The sequence below is a fragment of the Pseudoliparis swirei genome, chromosome 20 (assembly GCF_029220125.1).
Source record: "Pseudoliparis swirei isolate HS2019 ecotype Mariana Trench chromosome 20, NWPU_hadal_v1, whole genome shotgun sequence".
In the NCBI taxonomy this organism is placed as follows: Eukaryota; Metazoa; Chordata; class Actinopteri; order Perciformes; family Liparidae; genus Pseudoliparis; species Pseudoliparis swirei.
Window position 1 is genome coordinate 6516029 of NC_079407.1, and position 22672 is coordinate 6538700.

At 43.6% G+C, this 22672-nt stretch overlaps 1 protein-coding gene across 4 annotated transcripts in view; it reads left to right on the top strand.

Annotated features, from left to right (window-relative positions):
• kirrel3b (kirre like nephrin family adhesion molecule 3b) overlaps positions 1-22672 on the top strand; it is a 172509-nt gene that overhangs the window by 143183 nt on the left and 6654 nt on the right. For 2 of the 4 annotated variants that reach the window (XM_056441963.1, XM_056441965.1), the window contains exons 7-13: positions 6236-6384; positions 6525-6652; positions 7140-7266; positions 14709-14809; positions 20346-20544; positions 21901-22008; positions 22440-22523. In XM_056441963.1, the coding sequence (XP_056297938.1) occupies positions 6236-6384; positions 6525-6652; positions 7140-7266; positions 14709-14809; positions 20346-20544; positions 21901-22008; positions 22440-22523 (896 nt within the window). The remainder of the gene's footprint in view (positions 1-6235; positions 6385-6524; positions 6653-7139; positions 7267-14708; positions 14810-20345; positions 20545-21900; positions 22009-22439; positions 22524-22672) is intronic. The other 2 variants (XM_056441966.1, XM_056441967.1) reach the window with 1 other exon arrangement.

The window sequence follows — 22672 nt, forward strand, 5'->3', positions numbered from 1 at the left end:
TGCTATAAGTAAATGATGTCGCTCCTGCTTCCGCGTATTCAATGGATTTGAGGGCACAAATAAGAGATTTCCCTTCATATCCTATGCGAGCCCGGTCCATTCTTTATTCCATTTTCATTACTTGTGTTTACAGCTATGAGAACATGTTTTCTCTTTGGCCATTTTGTAAAAGTTGTTGACAAAAGAAACAGATTTAATTTTTAACTCCGAATTGCAAAGGCGGAAAACCTCAAATGTCAAAGGATTCCATTATTCTTTGAAGCTATTGTAAAATTAAAACACCTTTCATTGTACAACAACATATGGCTGCCAATTTCATGCTCCAGCTAACCATATTTTTACCGTATATAAAAGTATAAAGATATCACCAGACAGAATGTTGATGACTACTATACCCAAGAAGGTCTTGCTTTCCAGCTGCTCGGCAAAAGTGAAAGTGAATTATACACAGAGCGGTTCAGACACCTGCATTGATTACCATGACAACACAATGTGTTAAGTGAAATGTGGAAGTGAAAAAAACACTTGCAGACTAATTGGTTGTATTCATTCAATCTCACATACTGCAGTTGTCGTTACAGACTCACCAGGCCGACGTCTGCACTCTACTGAGTGCACCTTTCTAGTTGTGTATATATTGTGTATGACAAAAAACATCCAACATGTCCACAAGTACTTTGAAATTGGACTAGTGTTAGAATGAATGGAAACAAATGTATTGAGGATTGGTGAATTCAAATACACAAAGCAGTCACATTTCCTGGTTCCATTATAACCCAAACCACATGTTAATGACCGAAACAACGCCCCTGAAAATACAGTTGTTGAAACTCAACCTGCCACACATCAAAACAAGTTAGTTAAAAAAAAGAGAATGGCAAGAAAATAAACACAAAAACGTCTTTTTGAAACGCTACCATCATTTCCGATTTCTCATCAAGATCAAGTATGTAAACTGTATTCCCCATTCCCTCTCTTTCCTACGCACATTCTTGGTTGTTATAGAATCAATTTAAATTCAATCTGTCATTTTCTTTTCATAAAGTCTAGTTTGTGTCTGAGTTTTTTCCCCAAAAACTGGCAAAAAAACACATAAAAGGAACAAAATCGATAGCAAAAAGAATCGGCCCGATCTGAATCTCGTAATGGTACCGGGAAATGAAATGGATGTACAACACACTCACAGGTGGCAAAACAGATATGTTGCCTTTTTTTGATGGATCTGCCCTTTTGAAAAAGAAAAGGAGGAGGGAGGGCAGAGATATTGTGGGGAAAACAAGGTCTGTATTTGATTGTGTGGGTGCACGGCATAGACAGGACGCCTATTGCACTAGGAAAAGGATTTCACCTCTATTGTTAGGAGAATGGATCAATGCTGGAAACAGACCCCCCCCCCCTCCCCCTCAGGGGTATCAAGAGCTAAGATGCAGTAGCAATTGAAATGACTTTTTCTCTTGACAAACTACAGAGTGAAAAATGGTTGTAGGTTGAAGCTGAAGGAGAGTAAAACTGCTACTTTCCCACTCTCTAATTAGTTTCTTTCTCTATCCCGTCTGGTTCTCTGTGGCATCGACACACAATCCACCGTATAGGATTATTAAATATTATCACACGCACTGATAACTTTTGATACTTCAAGGTTATACTCTCCACCAGAGTCTCCCATTTAGATTTATCTGCAATTTCCACGAGTGCATTAAGACTCCCGCGCACCACTGGAGTTCAGGGCATGGCAGCCAGGGGACTTTTGGACCTTGTAATGCCCCTACAAATTCCACCTCTATGGAGCAATATCACAGAGGAGAGTAGGAAGCTGGTCAAGCAGTGTGGGGCCATTTTTCAGTGCTAATACTCTCTGTCTACCCCAGATCAGATACGGCACAAGGACAGAGCAGTTCTTAGACGGATGGCCTCTTTTCCATCCCCGAGAGAGTCATCCATTCCCAATGTGCACTGCGCCACTTTGCCATCCTCCAATTCAATGGACACTTGAGACACAGACCCAGGATAGCGGGCGCACTATAGTCAAAGGCACGGTGCCTTCTGCTACCTGCAACCCCTTGGGATAGCTACCCTGGTTCAATAAATCTGACTTTAAAAAACGTGAATCTGGAAATAAAAGATATTTCGACAGATACCTGAACCGTTGCCAGAACGGCGCTCAAGGGAGGGAGTAAAGAGGGAGGAAGTCAGGGGATCAAGAGAGGGCTTGGCGAGGAAGAGAAGATGAAAGTGGTGCCGGAAGTGTGAAGGAAGTAAGAGGAATGGGCATGCGTTTAAGCCGGCACTCGGGGTACCAACACTCTCTGAGAGGGAAAGACGAGTGGGTCGGAACATCTTCATTACTGCTCGTAATGGAAGGAGGGCTAACTGGCATACATCACAATCACTCAACCGCCCGCGGATGAAGACACAGAGGGTTTCCTCCGATCCAAACAAGAAGCCACCAGAGAGAAGAGAGAAAGAATAACAAACAAAGCAAATCAGGTCCCTCGTCGGCTCACACCACCAGGCACAGAGCGACAAACAGAACCCCATCCTTTGCATGGCGCTGCACCAAACTGCATTCCAATGCTCCCCACACAAATATATTCTCTGTGTTGTTGTTGTTGTTGTTGTTGTTATTGCTGGATTGTTAGTTTGCTTCTGACTGACGCGACAATCACTATACCTCCCATCTTTGGCATCCACGGAGGTGCCTAATTGATACATGCTCCCGTCTTGTTTTTGGACAGGACTATCATCCGCGCCGTTATTATTGACGCCGCTGTCACAAAGACAACCAAATGGCCGCATGTTGTTGTGGCTGGTAAACATGTCATATTGTTATTCATCGCCAATGCCGCTCACTCGTCACAGTTCATGTCTCTTCTTCAGGCAGTCGGTTCATTGGTGCAACAGACGGGATTAATGTGGAATGATGTCACCAATATGAAAATGAGTGCATGATGTAATTTGGCGGCTTTTAGCAACTAATGGAGCTTGCGTTAGCTACTGTCAGCGGACAGGTTGCATTTATAGCTTCCACAGATCGTAGATCCTCTTTGGTACCTGGGGATAGCTGCCGGGGGAAATAAAAGGGCTATCCTCTTCTTGTTCTGGGTGGGCTATGGTTGACCCACATCCTTTGTCCTTTGTGTTACATCATAATGATAAGCACTTTTTTATGGTTATTCCTACTTTCCTTCCCAGGTGTTATTCATATAGGCCACATGGCACAGTCTTACATATAGTATATACATATAAGTTCATACTTATTAATTAATTAAGCGTCATTGGGTACTTAGAAAAGCGCTATAGAAATCTGAATTATTATTATACTTGCACTTACTTCAGATCCTTTTGCAAAAGATAACATAGCTCTGAAATTGATGCCCGTGTCAAACTGGCAACACGTTATAACTAAACCTGAGAAATTAAGAGTCATCACTTTCAATATGCACGTGTGGGGGGGGGGGATGGCAGGGGCACTGCGCTGTGCCGTTAACCATGCTGGGAGTAGCTGTGGGGCCTGATTTACGGTGGCTCTCGCTGCTCATGGCCCAGATACCTGCCTAATTTAATTGTTGCCGTTTTATTGCCGTAATCACGTTTGGCAAATGCAAAAACCTCCCCCTCTTCCAAGTCTCCCACGCCCTCTGCTTTCATTAACAACAGACCTGTGTTGGCTTACCGACCCATGCGCATTGGGAAACACACACCTTGTGCACACCTGTGTTTGCACACACACACAGAGAAAAAGACACTCGCAGGGTTCACACCGTTTGTCTGAATCAAATCCCTGAATAGGATCAAGCAGTGTAAAGTGACTCGGCTATTGAGTAAGCTGGCGCCGGCCCTTCTCACCTCCCAGAGGGATTGCAGGTGTTTGTGTTACCGTGGGCCGGCTATGTTTAGACACGAGTCTTGGACAAGGCCCAGCACACCAGCAGAGCTCCCGTGCTCCCTGCGGACCACAGTATTCTGTCTCCGCTCCTTCTAACAACCGTTTCGAGGGCTCCCGAAACCTGGCAGCCACAAGCTCATCTCGGGAGCAGCCGGCTGCCCGAACATCTGTCCTCACCCCGTTTGCAACTCCGAACAGTATGAGCCGGTGAAGTGTCGATGGAAACATGGGCATACTGATACATATGCATCACTATTGTCATGATTGTATTTGTCATAACATCACAACCCGTTGCAGGTTTATGACGAGGCGTGTTCCCCTCAAGGTCCCTCTCGGGGCTTTTGATCATATCACACTATCTTCAGAAATGCAGATGTTCAATTTTGTTAGTTTCTTCCCGAACACTTTTTATGAACATACTATTAGCCACACAAGTGACCCTGAGGTGAAATAGTTTTGTCAGCTGCGGTTTTCAAGAGCAAGAATTCACTTTTGAAACGTCACTTTTGAAGTCAACGTGAACCGAAAGTCCTCAAAATGCTCAGATTATTATTATTTTTTTATTGAAACATCTACAATTCTTTGAGAAGTGGGATAACTCTAGCCGATGATGACGACTTATGACTTAACTCTGTGAAACTCATTACCAGTGTAATTTGCATCGTGATCATCATCGTCACCTTCGTCGTTGTCGTCATCGGCGTCATCAACATCATCCTTCTCATCTCTCTCCCTCATCATCATTATCGTCGTTGTCATCATAATAATCACCCTTATTGTCTTCAGCAGAATGATTACCAAGACCGTCACGAGTATAATTAATGCAGTCGTCATCGTCTTCATCACCATCGTCGCAGAACATTCACAATGATATTCATATTCAGAGACGCACAACTACGAACATCAACAGTCATCATCATTAACACAACCCTTTCCTCATTATTTTAACCTTTTTGTTATGTTTCTCCCCAAAACACTTTTGGGGATATGATTGTAAGACTTTGTACATTTACATTATTATTTGTGCATATGTCAATGTTTTCCAAGAGAGATTTGAAAAGCCAAAAGTAGACTCCATCTCCCCCATTACCAGAGTGTTTAATGACAGTGGATGATGCAAAGAGGTTAACAGTCACTACTTGGTTGTGGAGGGTTGAAGGTCCTGAATGTGGACCGAGACCAGGTCTGGGATCTGATGGTCCTTTTTATATTTTTAGTCGGGTATGCATCTGTTCATGCTCGTTCACACACAGATACTTTACAACTACGACTATTAGTTATGTAAAAGGCTACCTGCCCTAATTAAAACAATACACAAAATGTAAACACAGGTGTTGCAGAGCTCTCCACTGTAGTTACACGAGAACCAAACCCTGGAAAGATCTACAGCTGGGGGAGGGGGAGGGGTGGGCAAAACAATCCCACGAAGGCCAATTAGAATTCTGCTTCACTTCGCTTACTGATTGGATGAGGTAAGCTGTTCTCATTTAAATGATAGCATTTCAGTCAAGCATGGGGACCGGCTTAGTCATGGGAAACAAATGAGCTCCCTATCCCGTGGAAACTGCTCCCAGTACTGGCAGGAATATTTTAAAAAATGGAGGGAGAGGCACCCGGTTTCCAATTGTCATTGTTTTCATTTGCCACATCAGCATGCAGCCACATCTCTATTATGGAGGTTGGCAGCCTTTGGACGCGTGATGCATCGTATCTCCCACAGCAGTGTCTAAATTTCCCAAAGAGATCGGCGCATGCCTTCGCTTCACTTTTATAAATGAGCCTTGTCTGCTGCGGCGGCGGCGGAGAGCTACCCTCGCCACGCGGAGGGCGCCGCCGCCGCCCCGTGACTTCATAAAAGTCTCACCTAAACACGCACTCGGTGTCTGCGTCGCCGAAGCTATCACTCACACAACACAGGCAGATGTTCTTTATGTGATCCCGCGTCAATTTATTAACATCAGCTGTTGTGTGTAATACAGTGCGTGTCAACCGACGTCTTCATAGGTGGGGGCGCAGCCCATTTGTCATTCTGTGATTTGTTTTTCTTCGCTGGCACTCTGTGCCGCTCTCTCTCTCTGCCTGGCGTAATGAGCAACGTGCTGTCTGCTCCGAGTCACCGGGGAGCTCGTCACAGCATGGAGGGCCGCCACAAAAAAATATGCTGAAGCCAGCATCGAAAACCTTCCCTAGAATCATGATTTATTCACACAAAAAGAGTGCTATTGACATACATAAGGAGGTGTGGAGGTGTCATATACTGCCTCCCCCCTCCCTTTCCTTAATTTATTTCCCCCCCCCCCCCAGTTTCTTACCGTCTCTCCTCTCTCCGCCTTCGTATCCTCCCACCAGGTGGGCCAAAGGAGGAAGCATCATCAGGGAGGTCTTCGGAGACACATACGAGGTCATCGTGGACCACTCCTTCTTTACGGAACCCGTTTCCTGCGAGGTTACCAACCCGCTGGGCAGCACCAACATCAGCCGCAACGTTGACGTCTACTGTGAGTGGCTCCTTCCACTAACGCCTGCGATGCGATCATGCATGGCTTTTGACCGTCTTGTGTGTTTTGAGAGTGACCTCCATGAGCCGATGCTTGATTACGGACGTATTGTAGAAAGTCAATCGTGTTTATTTCAACAGTTGGTCCTCGCATGGCTGCGGAGCCTCAGTCCTTGCAGGTGGATCTTGGATCTGATGCCGTTTTCAACTGTGCCTGGACTGGAAATCCCTCTCTTACCATCGTGTGGATGAAGAGGGGATCTGGAGTGGTGAGTATATTTACTTGCAGTCTGCTACCAAGTTTGTTTTTTTACATCCAGTCACAAACAATAGTTTTTAAAGCTGCTTTTCTATGATAAATCAACACTTTATGTTTCTAACACCTCCATGGCTTTTATGAAGTACTGTGGGTGTTTGGCATGTATTCTGAAATGCCCTTCAAACATCAAAATCTGTAGGCCATTACAGTCCCAGCTCCTTGGTGACCCGTTCTCACATGAGCTCTGTTGATTTGATCCATAAAAAGTTAGACTCATTCCACCTTTCCTTTCGTCAACATCAAAGACCAAAGCTAACCCCTTTTACTCCACCGAGCTCAGACCCTAAATTGGATTTTAATAATTGAGGAGAGGTGCCCTTTAAGGTATTAAACGGTGCCTTTCTTTCTCCCCATAACACTGCCTTGTCGCGATTCTCAAATGCAAAGGTGCCTTTGCTCGAACTGCATTCGATCATCTCGGACTTTTTCTGCCGCAGGTTCTCAGCAACGAAAACCTCCTGACACTGAAGTCCGTGAGACAGGAGGATGCTGGGAAATACGTTTGCCGCGCCGTGGTCCCGCGTGTCGGAGCAGGGGAGAAGGAGGTTTCTCTCACTGTCAATGGTAAGCTGTGTTATTGATACGTCTTTCACACAGACGGGCTCAGATGAACACCTACAAAGTTAGATGCATACACACGCCAGCGTGAATCTCGAGGTCTCGAGGTCAACTGCGACAAAAAGAAAGCGATTTGTCACAAGAGTCAGTCTCCAACCTCCTCTGTGGTTTACAAAAGCCTCCCATCTTTAAACTTCCAACAGAATATGCGGCCTTCTTTCTCTCTTTCTTTCGATTTTTTTTTTAGTTTCGAAGTTTCTTGGAGACACGGTTCTTTTTACCTGACAGACATGCTAACAAAACAAAAGTCATCACACACACACACACACACACAAACAGTGATGTGGCACAAAGCGTGCACATGCAAATACATTTACCTGACAAACAAAGCCGTTTCATCACCCGTCATCACAGTGAAGCCTCGGAGTAGAAAAAAAACAATAAATATAGACTTCGTCTTTTCAAGATCCGCTCGCGCATTTCATAAACAGGTGAGATGTACTTAAATGCTAATTATATTCTGCATGAGGCACAGGGAAGCTGCCTTTTCTGAGGCACTGACTGACTAATGAATTCCAGCCTTGGTGGGGGACCTGGCAACACTCAAACAAATGACTTCATTATAAGCGCTTGATATTCAGGGAGCATGCTTCGGTGTGGCAGAGGTTCTTAGTCGTGGGATTTACATGCATCTTATTTTCCCGGTGTCCATCCGAAAGAAACCTGGGCAAAGAAGAAAAAACGAGAGGGTTTTATGAAGCTGGAGAAATGATGTTGAGTTGATGCTGACAGCGTTATCATCGCACATTTAGAAAGCATACAAAAGAGTTTGCCTCCGAGCATCTGCGGTGCTGATTCAGAGATGAAGATACATCAAGTAGCAAACAGTGTGGGTAAAGATTTTCTTTTTTTTTCAAACAGACGTTGGCTTTGCATATCAGAGGGAATGGGATACCAGTATTCCCTCCAGCAGAAGATCAGAACCGGGACTTTCTATGAACTGCATGAGCTTCATCCTTCTTAGCCAGAAATTCGGTTGAAATCAAGGCAGAAGAGGCATGAACAATTTTTCTAAAATCATCGCTAATTCTATTGTCGCCCCATTCTGTTGAAGCTATACTGGCATCCTCTCTGCAGCCTTTATGTGTTAACAGAATACATAACATCCAATGGACTCGTTTATTTTGATGCATCTCAGTTCTGCTCATGCGACGACAGAGAATGTGTTGCTTTACAAAGCGACGCCATGGGAGAAAGAAGACGTATCGCTTTAATAAAGATTATACCGGAACACAACTCCGAGCACACTGGGAAACGTACAACAAAAGCTGAAATGGCATGTTTAGTGTGTGCCGATTTCATACAAGCGAGCTCTGGATGTCTTCCATACTTTTCTTCTTTCTTTTATTTTGCATTTGCTTATATCCCTCCTCATCTCTTTTGCGTCTTGTACCTCCCTGCCTGAATTGGTATTTGACATTCAAGAGCCTCCTTCCTTTTTTACCCTTTTGAATAATTGAAATTCATCTCTTTTTTTCCCCCTTCCTCTCCAAACCACATGAGGAATCTTGAGTCGTTCCTTACCCGATCCTTGAGGCGAATCAGATTGTTGAATTTGTGAAAGTACAAACACTGCGGTTGAAGCGGTGGCGGGTTGCAATGGGGGGGGGGGGGGGTGGAGGGGTGGAGAGGCTCTCTCCTGAGGTTCATTGATTGTCCTACGCCACTGTCTCAACGGCAGATGAATGCGAGCACTCCCTCTGCCTCTCATCAGCCTCTCAGCCCCGGCCCTCTGGCAGAACTCAATCGTCTCTCCCGGCGGTGGATGACCAACACGGCGCGGACGGGCGAGCGTTCGGGGGGCGGAACGACCAACGATACGGCGAATATCGGGCAACGCTGTGCATATTCAGAGCATTCGTGACTTTGACAGCGTCTGCTGCACATTTAAATGCGTCTCTGCTGTTTGTCCTCCCTGCAGTTATCCCCCCCCCGACTCCGTTAACGCCATCATTTAAATTACATGTGTTTGTAATTTGTCATCGCCTCTGTCTCTCTTTTTTGTGTGTCACTGGGCTCCCACTGTGGCATCCCACATAGACACGAGGATTCCTGCTTTCCCTGGGGAAGAATGTCATTTAATTGTAATCAAACAGCCAGCAGCGGAGGCAGTTTGTTTTTTAAGTTACTAATGGATACATATTGCTTACTCCAGTCAGACATTTTCAGAAGGGTAAAGATCCTCTGCATTTTGCACGTGGCCGTCCGATGGCCACCGCAAGTATGAAAGAGGGCTCTGCACATCCATGCGTGTGATTATTTATATAGCGTGCATGGATTTCACCACAGTCCTGCAGAAGTTGTAAATGAGAAAGTTATCTGACATGGTCGAATAGGCTTTAGCTTGTGTACTCTTGAGGACCGTATATATTCATGCTAAACACATTCATTAATATATCAACAAGCGAGTGTAGATGTGCAATTTGTGTTGGGCAGAGCGGCGAATATAATGACACACATACAGTACTTGGGCAGCCTAGAGAGAGATAGGCCATTACCACAGTAAAGGAGAGGGAGGGCCGGAGAATCCTTCAATATCCCACAGAGCGCCGAGTGGTTATAGATCTTTCTTTTCTTCTTTCCGGTATTCTTTCTAGACAGCCTTTATGTGCCTCGTTAATTAGCATTCCAGTCGTCTTGAAACGGACAAAATGCATATTACTGGGGGAGAAAACTGTATTTAAAATGCAGCACACTATATATGACTCAATAAAGAGTAAGTTCAAACTCCCAGATGCTCCACCCTCTACGGGACTCTTGAGTTTTCACCCAATTCCTACTAAAGGAGACAGCGGGCCAAGTAGATCACACTAGTAGCCAGCTTTGAATGAAATATGTGTGCGTGTTCTGCAAGAACTTTGCATCTATTTCCATCTTCCCCTAGTGCTTGTGCAACCAACGAAGAAAGTTGCACCCTTCAATAGTTTGAATTCCGGATAAAGCATTAATTGTGGCTGGAGAATAACATGGTTTCAGTTCCTGTGTCATCCATCCTGTGTTATTACTGTGTTATTCCTGTAAATGTATTTCTCATCGTGAAGCGATGACAGTAAGGCTCACACTGCGTGCTGAAAAGGTGATGTGGCTGTGAGCCACGGCAAGGAAATGTGAGGTTGAATGTACCCTGATTCAAGCAGTAATGATTATGTCAGTCTTATAGCTATGGTCTTATTCTGTATATATAAAACAATGTCATTTAAATATTGAGCCTTTAAAAACACACTCTCTCCCTAACCATTTGTGTGAGGGAAGAATACATAAAAGGCTCTTATTCAACAATCACCACTGGTGCAATATTCTTATTGATAGTGTGTGGCTATGAGTACTGAGTAAGATATTAACGTCTCTAGAATGAATATACTCTAAAAGCTGAAGTTGGTATATTCAATTTTATATTGTTCAAATATTTAAAATAAGAGCTCAGCCTTCAACATGAAGTCAGAATCTCCTCACTATGGATTTTCTCCCAGAGGAAAATGCAGCCACCGGGGACCAAAGCAGACATGTTGTTTGTGTTCATCTGCCCTGTAGCTGTTGTATGCTCTCTATAATCACGGGGGGAAAAGACTAGAAAAATAAAACAAGCGGCATGAGGTAGCGAGGAAATGTCACGCTTCTTTTTTTTTCTTCCAAAGCGGATGCCTCATTTTTGGGAGTAAATGTAAGCCCTGGCCTTCTGACACCCACACTGGTGTTGTGTAACCACATAGCAACGTCCACTCCACAGTTAACACATCCTCAAATCAGTGAGTGAGACATTGTGCCCAACATTTTAAATGACCTCCCCTGCTGCGAACATTGATGCTGTAGTGCCACCCACCTCCCCGCTTCCAATGTGTTTCCGCTCTGATCACATAGTGTGCGTCGCAAACAACACACTCACACACACCCACACACATGCGTACTTTTAACCCAGCCTGAGTCAGTGAGATGAAGCTATCTAATTAGATTCCTCATTTGCAGCTCTGATCCATAGAATAGATCCTTTCTCAGGCTACTGCCACAGTTGTTGCAGCCTGTAACCAATGTATCTGTGTTGATAACTGAAGCGAGCCCATACAGGCCACATCTCCCAGTCACAAGAGGATAGTTTGGGTGTTTAGAAGAGTGGTTGTAGGGGTACTCATCCATAGTCAGTGTATGTACTACAGGAGACAGAGGCTGGCTTTCCAGTTTGGAAAACGAGCAGAAATACAGACACTAGAGAAACTAGAACGGGCACTCGGTAGAGCGCATACCTTCGCATTTCACAAGATTGGGCATTGAATTATGAACATTTTGGCATTAGTTTCATGCCAATTGGATAAAAATTGACCGTGCTATGGTAAAAATAAGATTTTGACCTTTCCATGACCTTGACCTTTGACCCGATTGATCCCAAAATCTAATCAAATGGTCCCCGGATAATGACCAATCATCCCACCAAATTTCATGCGATTCGGTTTAAAACTTTTCTTGTTATGCGAATAACACGCATACAAATAAATAAATAAATAATAAATAAATACACGGCGATCAAAACATAACCTTCCGCATTTTCAATGCGAAGGTAAATATACGACTGTGCACAGGGGCAGCAGCAAAACCTATTTTAGCCACCGAAAAAGTTTAGTTTAGAATTTGTTGTCCAAACTGAATAAGTGAAACCTAGATGCTGTTGTTGTCAGCGGAGACATGTGGCTTTGAAGAGAGCTAGATAACATGTTTCACTTTCAGATCAGGTCCCTGTTGCAAAGAGCTGACAGCAATATATAATAGCTGTGAAAATATTCTAAATATAGTAATAATTTAAATGGATAAAATGCATGTAGTATGTAGTATATTGCTTTGCTCTAGTTTCTGTACACCTGCACGCAGACCCCCCATCAAATGGGTCGCACCCTATGGACAGGTACCTCCTACAACCCCATTTAAAACACCCACACTATCCCTTTAACACAGGCATGCATGTCCCTCCATGAACTACAGCACATATATAGGAACACTGTCACTCAATGTTGACAAACCAATGAAAAAAGGTCAACAGCTTTTAATATTTTTTATATCCAGCATTGTTTTTGCAGCAGTAAAATCCTTCCAGCACCCTCCAGAAGCATACCAAGACACCATCTGGCAAAGTCTCATTAAAATGCTAATTCATTTTAACAAGCGACAGGTAATAAACTGCAATTATGTATAGTCAGAGAGATGGCAGGGAGCGGGAATTTGAGGGAAGTTAGCGCACTAATCAAGAAGCCGCCTCACTTGCCACCACATTTTTTAACCTTAACCATTGCGAGAGACGTGCTTAAATGGATAGTTTGAGTGTTTTGAAGTGAGGTTGCATGAGGTACTTAACCATAGTCAAAGTATAATCGACTGTTGATAGCAATCAGCACGCCCGCGGTTTGGAGAAACGCACAAGTACGGGCAATCTGGGCGCCTCAAAGATCTGTTCACATTAAAGAGTCGATATTGGTTAAGCAAAAGGTATTTTTATAATATTTCCCCTGCTTTATCTTGCCGTAAAACAGCAGTGAAAATTAAACTAATCTATGCTTTCGTCAGAGCTACCAGACTCTATTTCAACAGTATAGATACATTTCAATTGAGAAGAAAATTCAAAATTGAAAGCATTTCGTTTGCCGCTCAACAATGACAGCTGAGCCGGTGGTTCGCAGCTAACGGTGATAACAGTGCAAACTACAGCGAATAATAACATGTACGGTAACATGCACACATCATAAGGTGAATGAACACAACAGATTGCACATATATCAAGATCAAAACAATAGATGGAACAAAAGAGGACAATTACTACTGTTTAGTTTGAATCCGCTGTCTTAATACCGATTAAGTAAGCTACTTGGTAAAGTGATGGTATATAAAATATAAAATGCTTGGATCACATCCACAATTCAATGACAGTATTCTTTGAGTCAATTACATGTTTTTATTCGTTTAGACATATTAACATAAAACAAATTTAAAAATGTAAGACATAAACATACAAATATATACACCTATATATACATGTATACATACATGTACATACACATATACATGCATATATATATATATATACACATATACATACACATGCACACACAAAACAGGACACAATGATATATATACATATATATATATATATATACACATATACATACATATATACATACATACACATGCATACATAAAAACACACAAATATACCCCAAAAACAACAAAAAGAAAACAGTAAAAGAAAAGCAACCCCGGCACCCCTTCATGATCTTTTACTTGTACATTTGTATACACCACTTTGCATCTATATATGACAGTATTCTTGAACTCTAATTGCATCTAATTTAAGATACAGTAAGTCGAACATAAATGTAATACATTGCCTCCTCCGGCCACTGCGTTTCTGGACTTTCACTTCCAGCCAGCTCTTTTTTGGGACCGAAGGGAAAAGACACTAGAAAGACAGAATTGGGTCATGTGTGAAATCATGTCTTCATATTCGAGCTGTCACCTGGTGTGAACAGCCTCCAGACCAGATGGCAAGCAGTACAGTCGTTTAAGCTGAGCTGCCCTTGTCAGGCGAGATCGTGTCGCCTGATCAAGGTTTAACAGATGCTGGCTTAAAGTCCATTGCTGCAGCTCACGCTGACTGAACTAGCCCTGTTTATGTCATTGTTCATTCCAATAACATCACTCCATTTAATCAAACTTTTTATGGGAGAAACCTGAATTTTGCCCAACTCTGTTTCGAGTGTGTAAGAGTAGTGTTTACAGGTACAGTGTGAACAGTGAATACCAAAGAACTCCCGATGTGAGAGTTCAATATGAAATAAAACATACCGCATTTCTTTCTCACAGTGTCTTTTATGGATGTTATCTTTTAAATGGATTGCGTCGAATGCTATCTCAGTTTATTTTGATGTCAACCTATTGGTTCAAGGGTTAAATCAAGTGATACAATGCGAGTGCGTTATCGCCCTCGCGATGGCATTTTCTCTCTTTCCATCTGTGTCGTGCTGATTACGCTCCAAAAGAAGTGCTGCAGCAATCTCCTGTGACGTTGTTCTCCACGGGAGAAATCAAAGCCAGTCATAAATCAACAATTTCTTGATCCAAAATGAGGTTTGGGCCCCCCCCCCCCTCACTCATGCCCTTCATTCAGGCCTGGTGTGTCCCTGGGTACATTGTACTGCGGGATGAGGCATGTTTATACTGCAATTTTTCTTCAAGTGTTTCTGCTTGGACCAGGAGAGCAATCAGGATATAATGTACCGCAAAAAACCCGATTGAGCAGAATTGTCATATGACCTGGAACTGAAAATGAAATTGAATGATGTCTGTTTCAATTTCTGTGACTTGTAACTCCTATTAAAAACTTTTTTTGTATAATTGTTTCTTATTCCCAGGCCCCCCTACTATCTCCAGTACACAGACTCAGCAGGCTTTACATGGAGAAAAGGGACAAATCAAATGTTTCATTCGAAGTACACCTCCTCCAGACCGCATCGTAAGTACACCAGACTATTTATTTAATTTTGTACTTGTTTCGACTTTGCCAGGTTTAACTGCAAGGACATGAGTGCAAATATAGTCATGGTATTATATAGATCTATGCTACACGGACAATGCAAACTAGATGCGAGAGTAATGCCCGCTGAAATGCAATGCCTGACTGAGTTATTGATATAATGCCTGACTGCACTATTGATCCGTTAACTACACATGGCCCGCACGCATGAGTCGAGATAAGTTGACGAATTTGACAGCATTAGCTCCATAATTTGTGTTCATATTAAAAGGTGGGCATTATAATACAGTTTGAACGATGTTATGCTCTGTTAGCACCGATCCCATAAAGATTTATGGGCCTTATATAAACAGCCTAGTCTCTGAGCTCACGTTGTGCTTATTATAATGGTGGGCGTGCGTGTTTGCATATGCATGTGGTTAATTGGTATACTTTATCATCCAATGTGTGCTTTTATTATATTGATGTCCAACATTAACTAGCCACATAATTAATATTAGGTTTATTAGGGAAGGGTGCCTGCAGAGGCTGGTTGGTGGGTCCTCAATGTTATTGCCAAACTATTTATTTACAGTCTTCTTTCTTTTGCCTTTTACATTACATTACATGTCATTTAGCAGACGCTTTTATCCAAAGACTTAATAATGTATCTAAGCCACCAAAGAAGTAATATGTGTTTTTTTCCAGATATAGTCGGAAAAGGTGTGTTTCAGTCTCCCGGCGAAGAGAGACTTTCTTTCTGCCTGATGTCAGTGGGGAGCTCCACCACCCACCAGAGAGGCAGGGGACAGCAAACAGCTGGATTTTATGATTAGCTCGGGCAGGTGGAGGAGTTGGCTGTCGCCGGCTGTTGCGCGAAGCGAACGGGGTGTGCGTGTGCATGTGACCATATCCGGGGGCCCGATCCGGCCCGATCCGCCCGGAGCGCACGCTGCCAGCGCCAGCGTTTGCCAGCCGCAGCGCAGCCAGGAGAGAGAGGAGAGGAGAGGAGGGTGGGTGGGTGTGTGTGAATTTCGGGGACAAGAGCTGCGCAGGGGTCGGATGGCCTTAGCAGGGTAGACAGCAGGGGGGAGTTGCAGTAGTCGGTGAAAATGAACTGACCCTGATCAGGAAACTCGCCGCCTTGAGAGTAAGGGTATTGCATGTACCTACAGGAACGCCGCGTCGTCCATGATGTTGTTAGGAGAGTTGGAGAGTTATGTGTCGAGAGTGAGTTTCCTGGCAGTCGGTACAGGGGAGAGCTGCTGTTGTTTGTAGATGTGTGGTCAGTCAGGGGGTGGGTCCTGGAAGTTTCCTGTCAGTCTTGTAGTCAGCTCTTTCAGGTGTGATCTTCACATGGGTGAGCAGAGACAGACAGGTATGTCAGTCAGAGTCAGCGAGACACGTGCACGCCACCCGTTTTCGGGACGGTTTATAAGCGTGATCAGTTGGGTGTCATCATATGACATAGCATGAGAGAAGCCATGAAGAGAGCAGAGAGAAGAGAGGAGAATAGAAACAGAGGAGAGGAGACCCAGGAGGAGCCTTGAGAACCCCCAGGTGAGAGGACAAGGATGATCTGTAGAGGACTCCAAGTTACCCGGTAGCGGTCTTTGGGTTAAGTGAGGAAGAGAGAAAAGGAGCAAAGAGAAGAGAGATCCCCAGGTCCTGAGAAGAGATGGTCAAGATCTGGAGGTTCACAGTGTCGGTTGCTGGCAGAAAGGTCGAGAAGGATAAGGACAGAGGAGAGAGGCTGCTCAGCAGACTCTGCTCTTTCAAGTGAGGGTCAGCAGGGAGTATTACTGGCCGGCCGGCCTCCTGAGACCAGGTGGTCTTAAAGTGGAGATAGGAGGTGTAGAAGGGAGATACTGGCTCAAGAGATAGCTCTCCAGGAGAAGAGAAGAAAGAAGAGAGACCGGGAGAGTTGCTGGAGAAGAGGAGACAGGGCTGGGTTTCAGGGAGTGAGGGGCTGACTCCTTGAGCCTTTTCCAGTAGAGAATTGCACGGGGAGAGGGAAAGGCGAGGTGTGGAAAGGTCAGGAGAGGGAGGTCAACGGTCGGGAGGGGTGAGGTCAGGAGAAGGGAGAGGCGTAAAGTGGAGAAGGGGTGGGTCATCGAGAAGAACTTGTGATTAAGAGACAAGGGGTGTGAGGAAGAGAGGAAGAGGGAGAGTAGTTGGTGGGTGGATGGAGGATGAGAGGGGATGAAGGGAAGCGTGTCAGGGGATCGAAAAGATAGAGAGAGTTTTTGGGTTAGAGAAGAAAGACTGAATTTTGGTAGAGTAGAGCGAGCTTTTGGGCTGAGAAGAGGAAGAGAAGGAGGGAGGGAGAGGATTGATAGAAGAGAGCCTCTTTTTTTTGATTTCGATTTCTTTTATTTTTTCCGCGCTCGGGGGTGGCTCTCATCGAGTCAGACAGTCCCGAGACCACGGGAGGAGGGAGAGAGGATCGTCTCGTGTCAAAAAGGACAAAGAGAAGAAGAAGAGGAAGAGAGAAGAGAGAGAGAGAGAGAGAGAGGAGAGAGTAGGAAGAAGCAGTCAGTTGAGAGAGAGAGAGGGAGAGGAGAGAGGAGAGAGAGGAGGGACAGAGGGTGCGAGAGTTGCGGTACAGGTGCAGAGTCTGTAGACATGGAGAGTGGGAGTGGTGTAGAGGAGAGAGGTAGAAGAGAGAAAGAGAGAAGAGAGAGGGAGTGAGAGTCAGAGAGGAGAGAGAGTGAGCAGTTAGGTTGTAGAAAATGAGGTGGTTGCCGGCTTTTGAGTAGGGAGGAGGGACTGAGAGGAGTTAAAGAAACAAGAAAAGTAGAGATCACATGACTTCTCTGTCTCTGTTAAAGTCACCAAAGGATGAGCGGGGGGCCGTGTTCGCGAAGTTCGAGGAGAGGTCGTCTACGTCTAAGCAAGAAAGAACCAAGAAAAGAAGAAGAGAACAACACAACAACAACAATGAACAATGACCGATGAGGAACGTCTCAAAAGTCAGTGAAACTCAAAGTGGGAAAGGTGGAAGGGGGTAGAAACAGAGGGGTTCGCACATGAATGAGCGTCCGTCCTATAGTAACTACGAGAGAGACGCACAGGTGAAAGAAAAAACATACATCAAAAAAAAATGGGGAAATACTCACCACCCCTCAAGACTCCAGACTGGAAGACTTGTTCTCCGAGTCTTGACTCAAACGGAAGACCTCCCTCTGTCTTTCTCGAGTCTCTTGACTCAACGGAAGACCTCTCTTGTGTCTTTGTCCTCCTCTCATCAAGACTCATGTTGTTGTCTTTGTCCTCCGAGATCCTCTCCTCACAGTCACACTGACGCTTACAGCAGGTGACAATCATCATCAACTCAGTGAAACAACAGTGTGAACACAGGACACCACAACAAAACAAACAAACAACTCCTTAAAACAACTCCTTAAAACAACTCCTTAAAACTTTTGCAATAACACATGCGAAAGCTGATATTTAACACCTGAACTAAGGCAACATTTGTGACGTTGTATTTCATACTTTTATTAAGCTACCTGTCCTTTACTCCCAGCTTGAAGTTAAATGTGTTCTATATCCTCCTCGTTCTTCATCCAGTATTATAAATGTCCTCATTTGACGGATAAAAATCCGCTAAATCGAATCGTGTAATTCTCAGCATAGTCACCCAAAACAAATGAAATCTGAATTAAAGCAGAGGCATTTGTTGAATTATCATAGCACTGCATAGATGCATTTAGTCTATGCACATATATCTGTTGTTTTACTACATTTCCCTCGCCAGTTCACATTAGTGCATCATGTCATGACCTCCTTATACCTATTATGCCCGGCTAGAGTCCCCTCAGATATGTTGTTTGGTCTATCAGAGAGATGCCATTATCAACTGCTATGAAATCATTTTGAATTCATGAATTACATGGCAGTCGTTTGAAAAAAAAAGTTTACCAGTTAGACTCAGTAAGTTATGTTCCTCGAACGAATACGATCGGGACTCGTGATAGAATATCAGTGCTTTCCAAAGAAACCAGAAAAATCCCAAATACATCCACTTTTCTTTTGTATATGACTCTAACAATACAAAATGTAATTCAATGTGCCATCGCTGTTTATTGTAAGAGTCATGTTCTGGAAGTGATTCTGCTTCTGATGGAATATAGAAGTAATGTAATCTTTACTTACTTTACGTGTTATATTTCAGCTTTTCCTTTTTGCCATCGAGATAATGCACTCTGTTAAATATAATGCACAGCGTCTCTTACCCTCTAGTTAGCAGAAAGCACTGCTCTACAAATGGTTGCTTCGTGTCTCCAAATCCAAAAAGGCCCTGGACTGCAAATCCAACACTGCGTTGAGAAGAGATCTGCCTACACTGCAAACTATTTTCAATTATCTATTAGCTCAGTCTACAGACGTTAGAGACGACTCAGTGAGTTGACATCTTGTCAAACACAAATGAACAGCAGCAAGTGGCCAGTTAATAAAAAAAACATTCCAACCATAAAACAGTTTAACCATTCACAGATTATAAAATCCCGAGCGTATTCCCACTGATTAATACTTCCTTCTTAATCACTGAACTCTTCACCAAACAAAACAATCTAATGCCCGTGCAATAACCAGTACCAACGTATGCATAATAAAACATAATCATCCCTTTATTATTGTAGGGCACCAAGTGCATCAACTCATTGCCTTGTGTGTTTCCATAGTGATCTGTACAGTTAGCAATGCAACGCTGCCTGACAGTTCAGGAATCATGCGAGAACATATTGGTCACATCGTATAATGAATGAAGACTAACGCCGTCCAATTAACACCTTTCCGATAAACCCACACACTCACTGAAAGTAGGCTTCACTGATTAACTCTGGGTGGTTGCAAAAACCACATGTGTGTGTTGGCTCGGTTGACTTCATCACCACTACAGGTCTCTCGTTCTGTCGCCGCCATAACATGTGGTTTTTTTCGGGCGATAGCTTTTAAAAAATCATGTGGAGAAATGTACAAAAAAGGACGTTTCATTGCAAAGATGTTGTTCGTATCTAATAATCATCACCAAAAGTCTTCAAGTGTACCATAGATGCCTATGAATGCCTTTCCTCACCTCACAACAAGAGAGTCTGCAGCTATTACTAACAGCTCTGTGAAGCTACAGCAGTGCTGTGAGCTAAATGCTACTATCAGAATGCTAACGGATACAATAAAGTTGTAATATTCTGGGATTCAGCCATGTGTTCTTAGTTTAGCACGCTGAAATGTGCCAACAGTCGTGAACTGAATTGGACCAATTAAAAAGTTTCACCTGCAGGTGGCGCTGGATGAAAGAAGTTACAGGGTGATTAAAATGCATACATGTCTGCACCAAATGTCATTGCATTCTATCCAATATAGTTGTGGAGATATTTCCCCTTAAAACCAGAGAAGTCAACCGTCATGGTGGCACTAGAGGAATGACAGCCGTGCTCACGGAGATACAAACAATACGGCGCCACTAATGCTCAAAAACCTCACACAATACGGACCATGTCTATACCTCTTCTCGCCTTTTTTTCCGTAGGCCTGGTCATGGAAGGAAACGGTGTTGGAGTCGGGAACGTCCGGCCGCTACACCGTGGAGACGGTCACCACGGAGGAAGGTGTGATCTCCACGCTGACCATGAGTAACATTGTGCCGGCTGACTTCCAGACCATCTACAACTGCACAGCGTGGAACAGCTTTGGCTCGGACACCGAGATCATACGCCTTAAGGAACAAGGTGGGAGCCAAGGTTCGGCAGGTTCCACCTTCCTCTTCTTCAAGTCACGTGACTGTGGTTTCGTAGATAGCGAGAGATGGTGGCCGAGCTGTCACGTTGTGTGTGTGCGTCAGTCTGTGATGATGTTGGTGCGTTTGTGTGTCAGTGTGCTTTTGCCTTCAAGTATTTATGAGGCGGGTTTACAAGATGAACAATTATCAATGTTTTCATTTTTCGGGATAATCTATGGACACTGATTTTGATATAATGACGTGGTATTTTGTTGGTACTTTCATACAACAGGTACAATAACCTTTTATCAAATTCTATCAGAATAAACTTTATTTGAAATTGAAATTCTCCCAACTTGGACCTACAAGATGACAATGTGCACTCAATGTGATGATGACATAGATAAAGTTCTGACAAATTAGTTTCCTGGGTTCACACAAAGTCCAACTCCCAGGTTATTTGAACTGCTGACCTGAAGCATACACTCTGAATATAACATCCACTGTGCCTCCTTCTTTCTTCATGTTGAAGAGAGACAGTCTCTATTGCTATTGCTTGAAAAATGAATACTTCATATCTCTAAACCTTTTCCCCTCTACCGTAGAGGCCGTGTTCTCTATCCACTTATCGCAAATGATAAATTATAAGCTGTTTATGTGAAAGTGACGTTGATCAATGAAGACATTAAACAGCCTTTAATGGTGTAGGAAGAGCACTTGGTTGTTTTGCATTTGTTTAAAAGGCTACAAGGTCATAAACGTGGGCTGGTAACTCAGCCCATTAAAGTGTGCTTTAAATGAGAACCTTTAATGTTGGAGCAGCATATAGATGCAGGTTTAATCTCTTCCCAGTCGCAGATGCACTTCAACATCCTCCTAGAAACACACAAACATGATTATCCTTCAACTAATGCACACAGTCTTGGACTCTAATCAATGAAAATAAAAGCCCTTGGTGAAAGGCTTCTATTAGCCTAAATGAGTGTAAATTAAAAGTTATTAGACAATGCAATAATGAGACAATGGGAGGAAATTGTTTACCCGCACTGATAACAGAAGGTTTGGTAATAGCTTTTTTGTTTTGTGCGGAGCAGAATTTGTTTTGTGTGTCGCTCTGTTTCTGTGTATTTTTTTCATTTCATATAGCCTTGTGCCTCAGGGATAATGTCAGAGTCACATAGAGATTGGCAATATCGCACATCTTCTTTTAGTTCCTTTTTGCAGAGACGGAAAAGCAGAACGGGTGCACGAGTGTGCCTCCACTGTGCATCATGACTCACTCTCTATCACGTACCCCCATATTGAATCCAATGTACATTTGAGATGTCCGTCGTATCTTACCATGAAAGGACATTTCCCTCTGCAGAATCTCTCCCGGTGGCGGTGATCATCGGCATTGCGGTGGGAGCGTTCGTGGCCCTCGTCGTCCTCATGGGCACCATTGGAGCGTTCTGTTGCACCCGCTCCCAGAGAAGTACGTATACCCTGTTACATCCACGGAAAAAGCATGAATACCAAAAGTACTGAAGCGCACCTGAAAAGAAATGTCCATCTAGTCAAATGTAGATGTTGTTTTCATTTATTATCTGCTTCGAGAATTCGGTTGTCAGTTGCTTCAAGAAAATTCAGAGAAAACATAAATAGCTGGAAGATGTTGTTAAGCTTGTTGAGATGGACATCTTTTTGTGGTGTAGAGATAGCCATATTGTTTTTAAGGGCTCATTTCATGCAATCTCAGCTTGGCTGCATTTGCTTTTGAGGCTATTTACATCCTTGCGCTGTGTTCACTGCCACCCACCCATGTACCAAGTGACTCAGGTTAGAGACAGTCAGCCAATGTCTCTATCCGAGAACCAATTTGTGCTACTGGTTCCCTTGAGCATGTCTATTGTCTGTATACTACAGAGGAAGCGCACCTGGTTATGCCCTCACTGCCCGTCTCCATCTGTGCTCACCAGAGAGAACTTGCAAGCAAAATTAAGACAGAAAGTAAGACCTTGTTATATGACAGTATCATCCGCATTGTCCCAAACAGAATTAGCCCCTGTGAAAAGGCTGTGTGTAGATTGCATTTGTACGCAGGAAAAGATAATCTTGTGTTGGCGGGAAACGAATGATTAATAATGCCGTGTATTGTT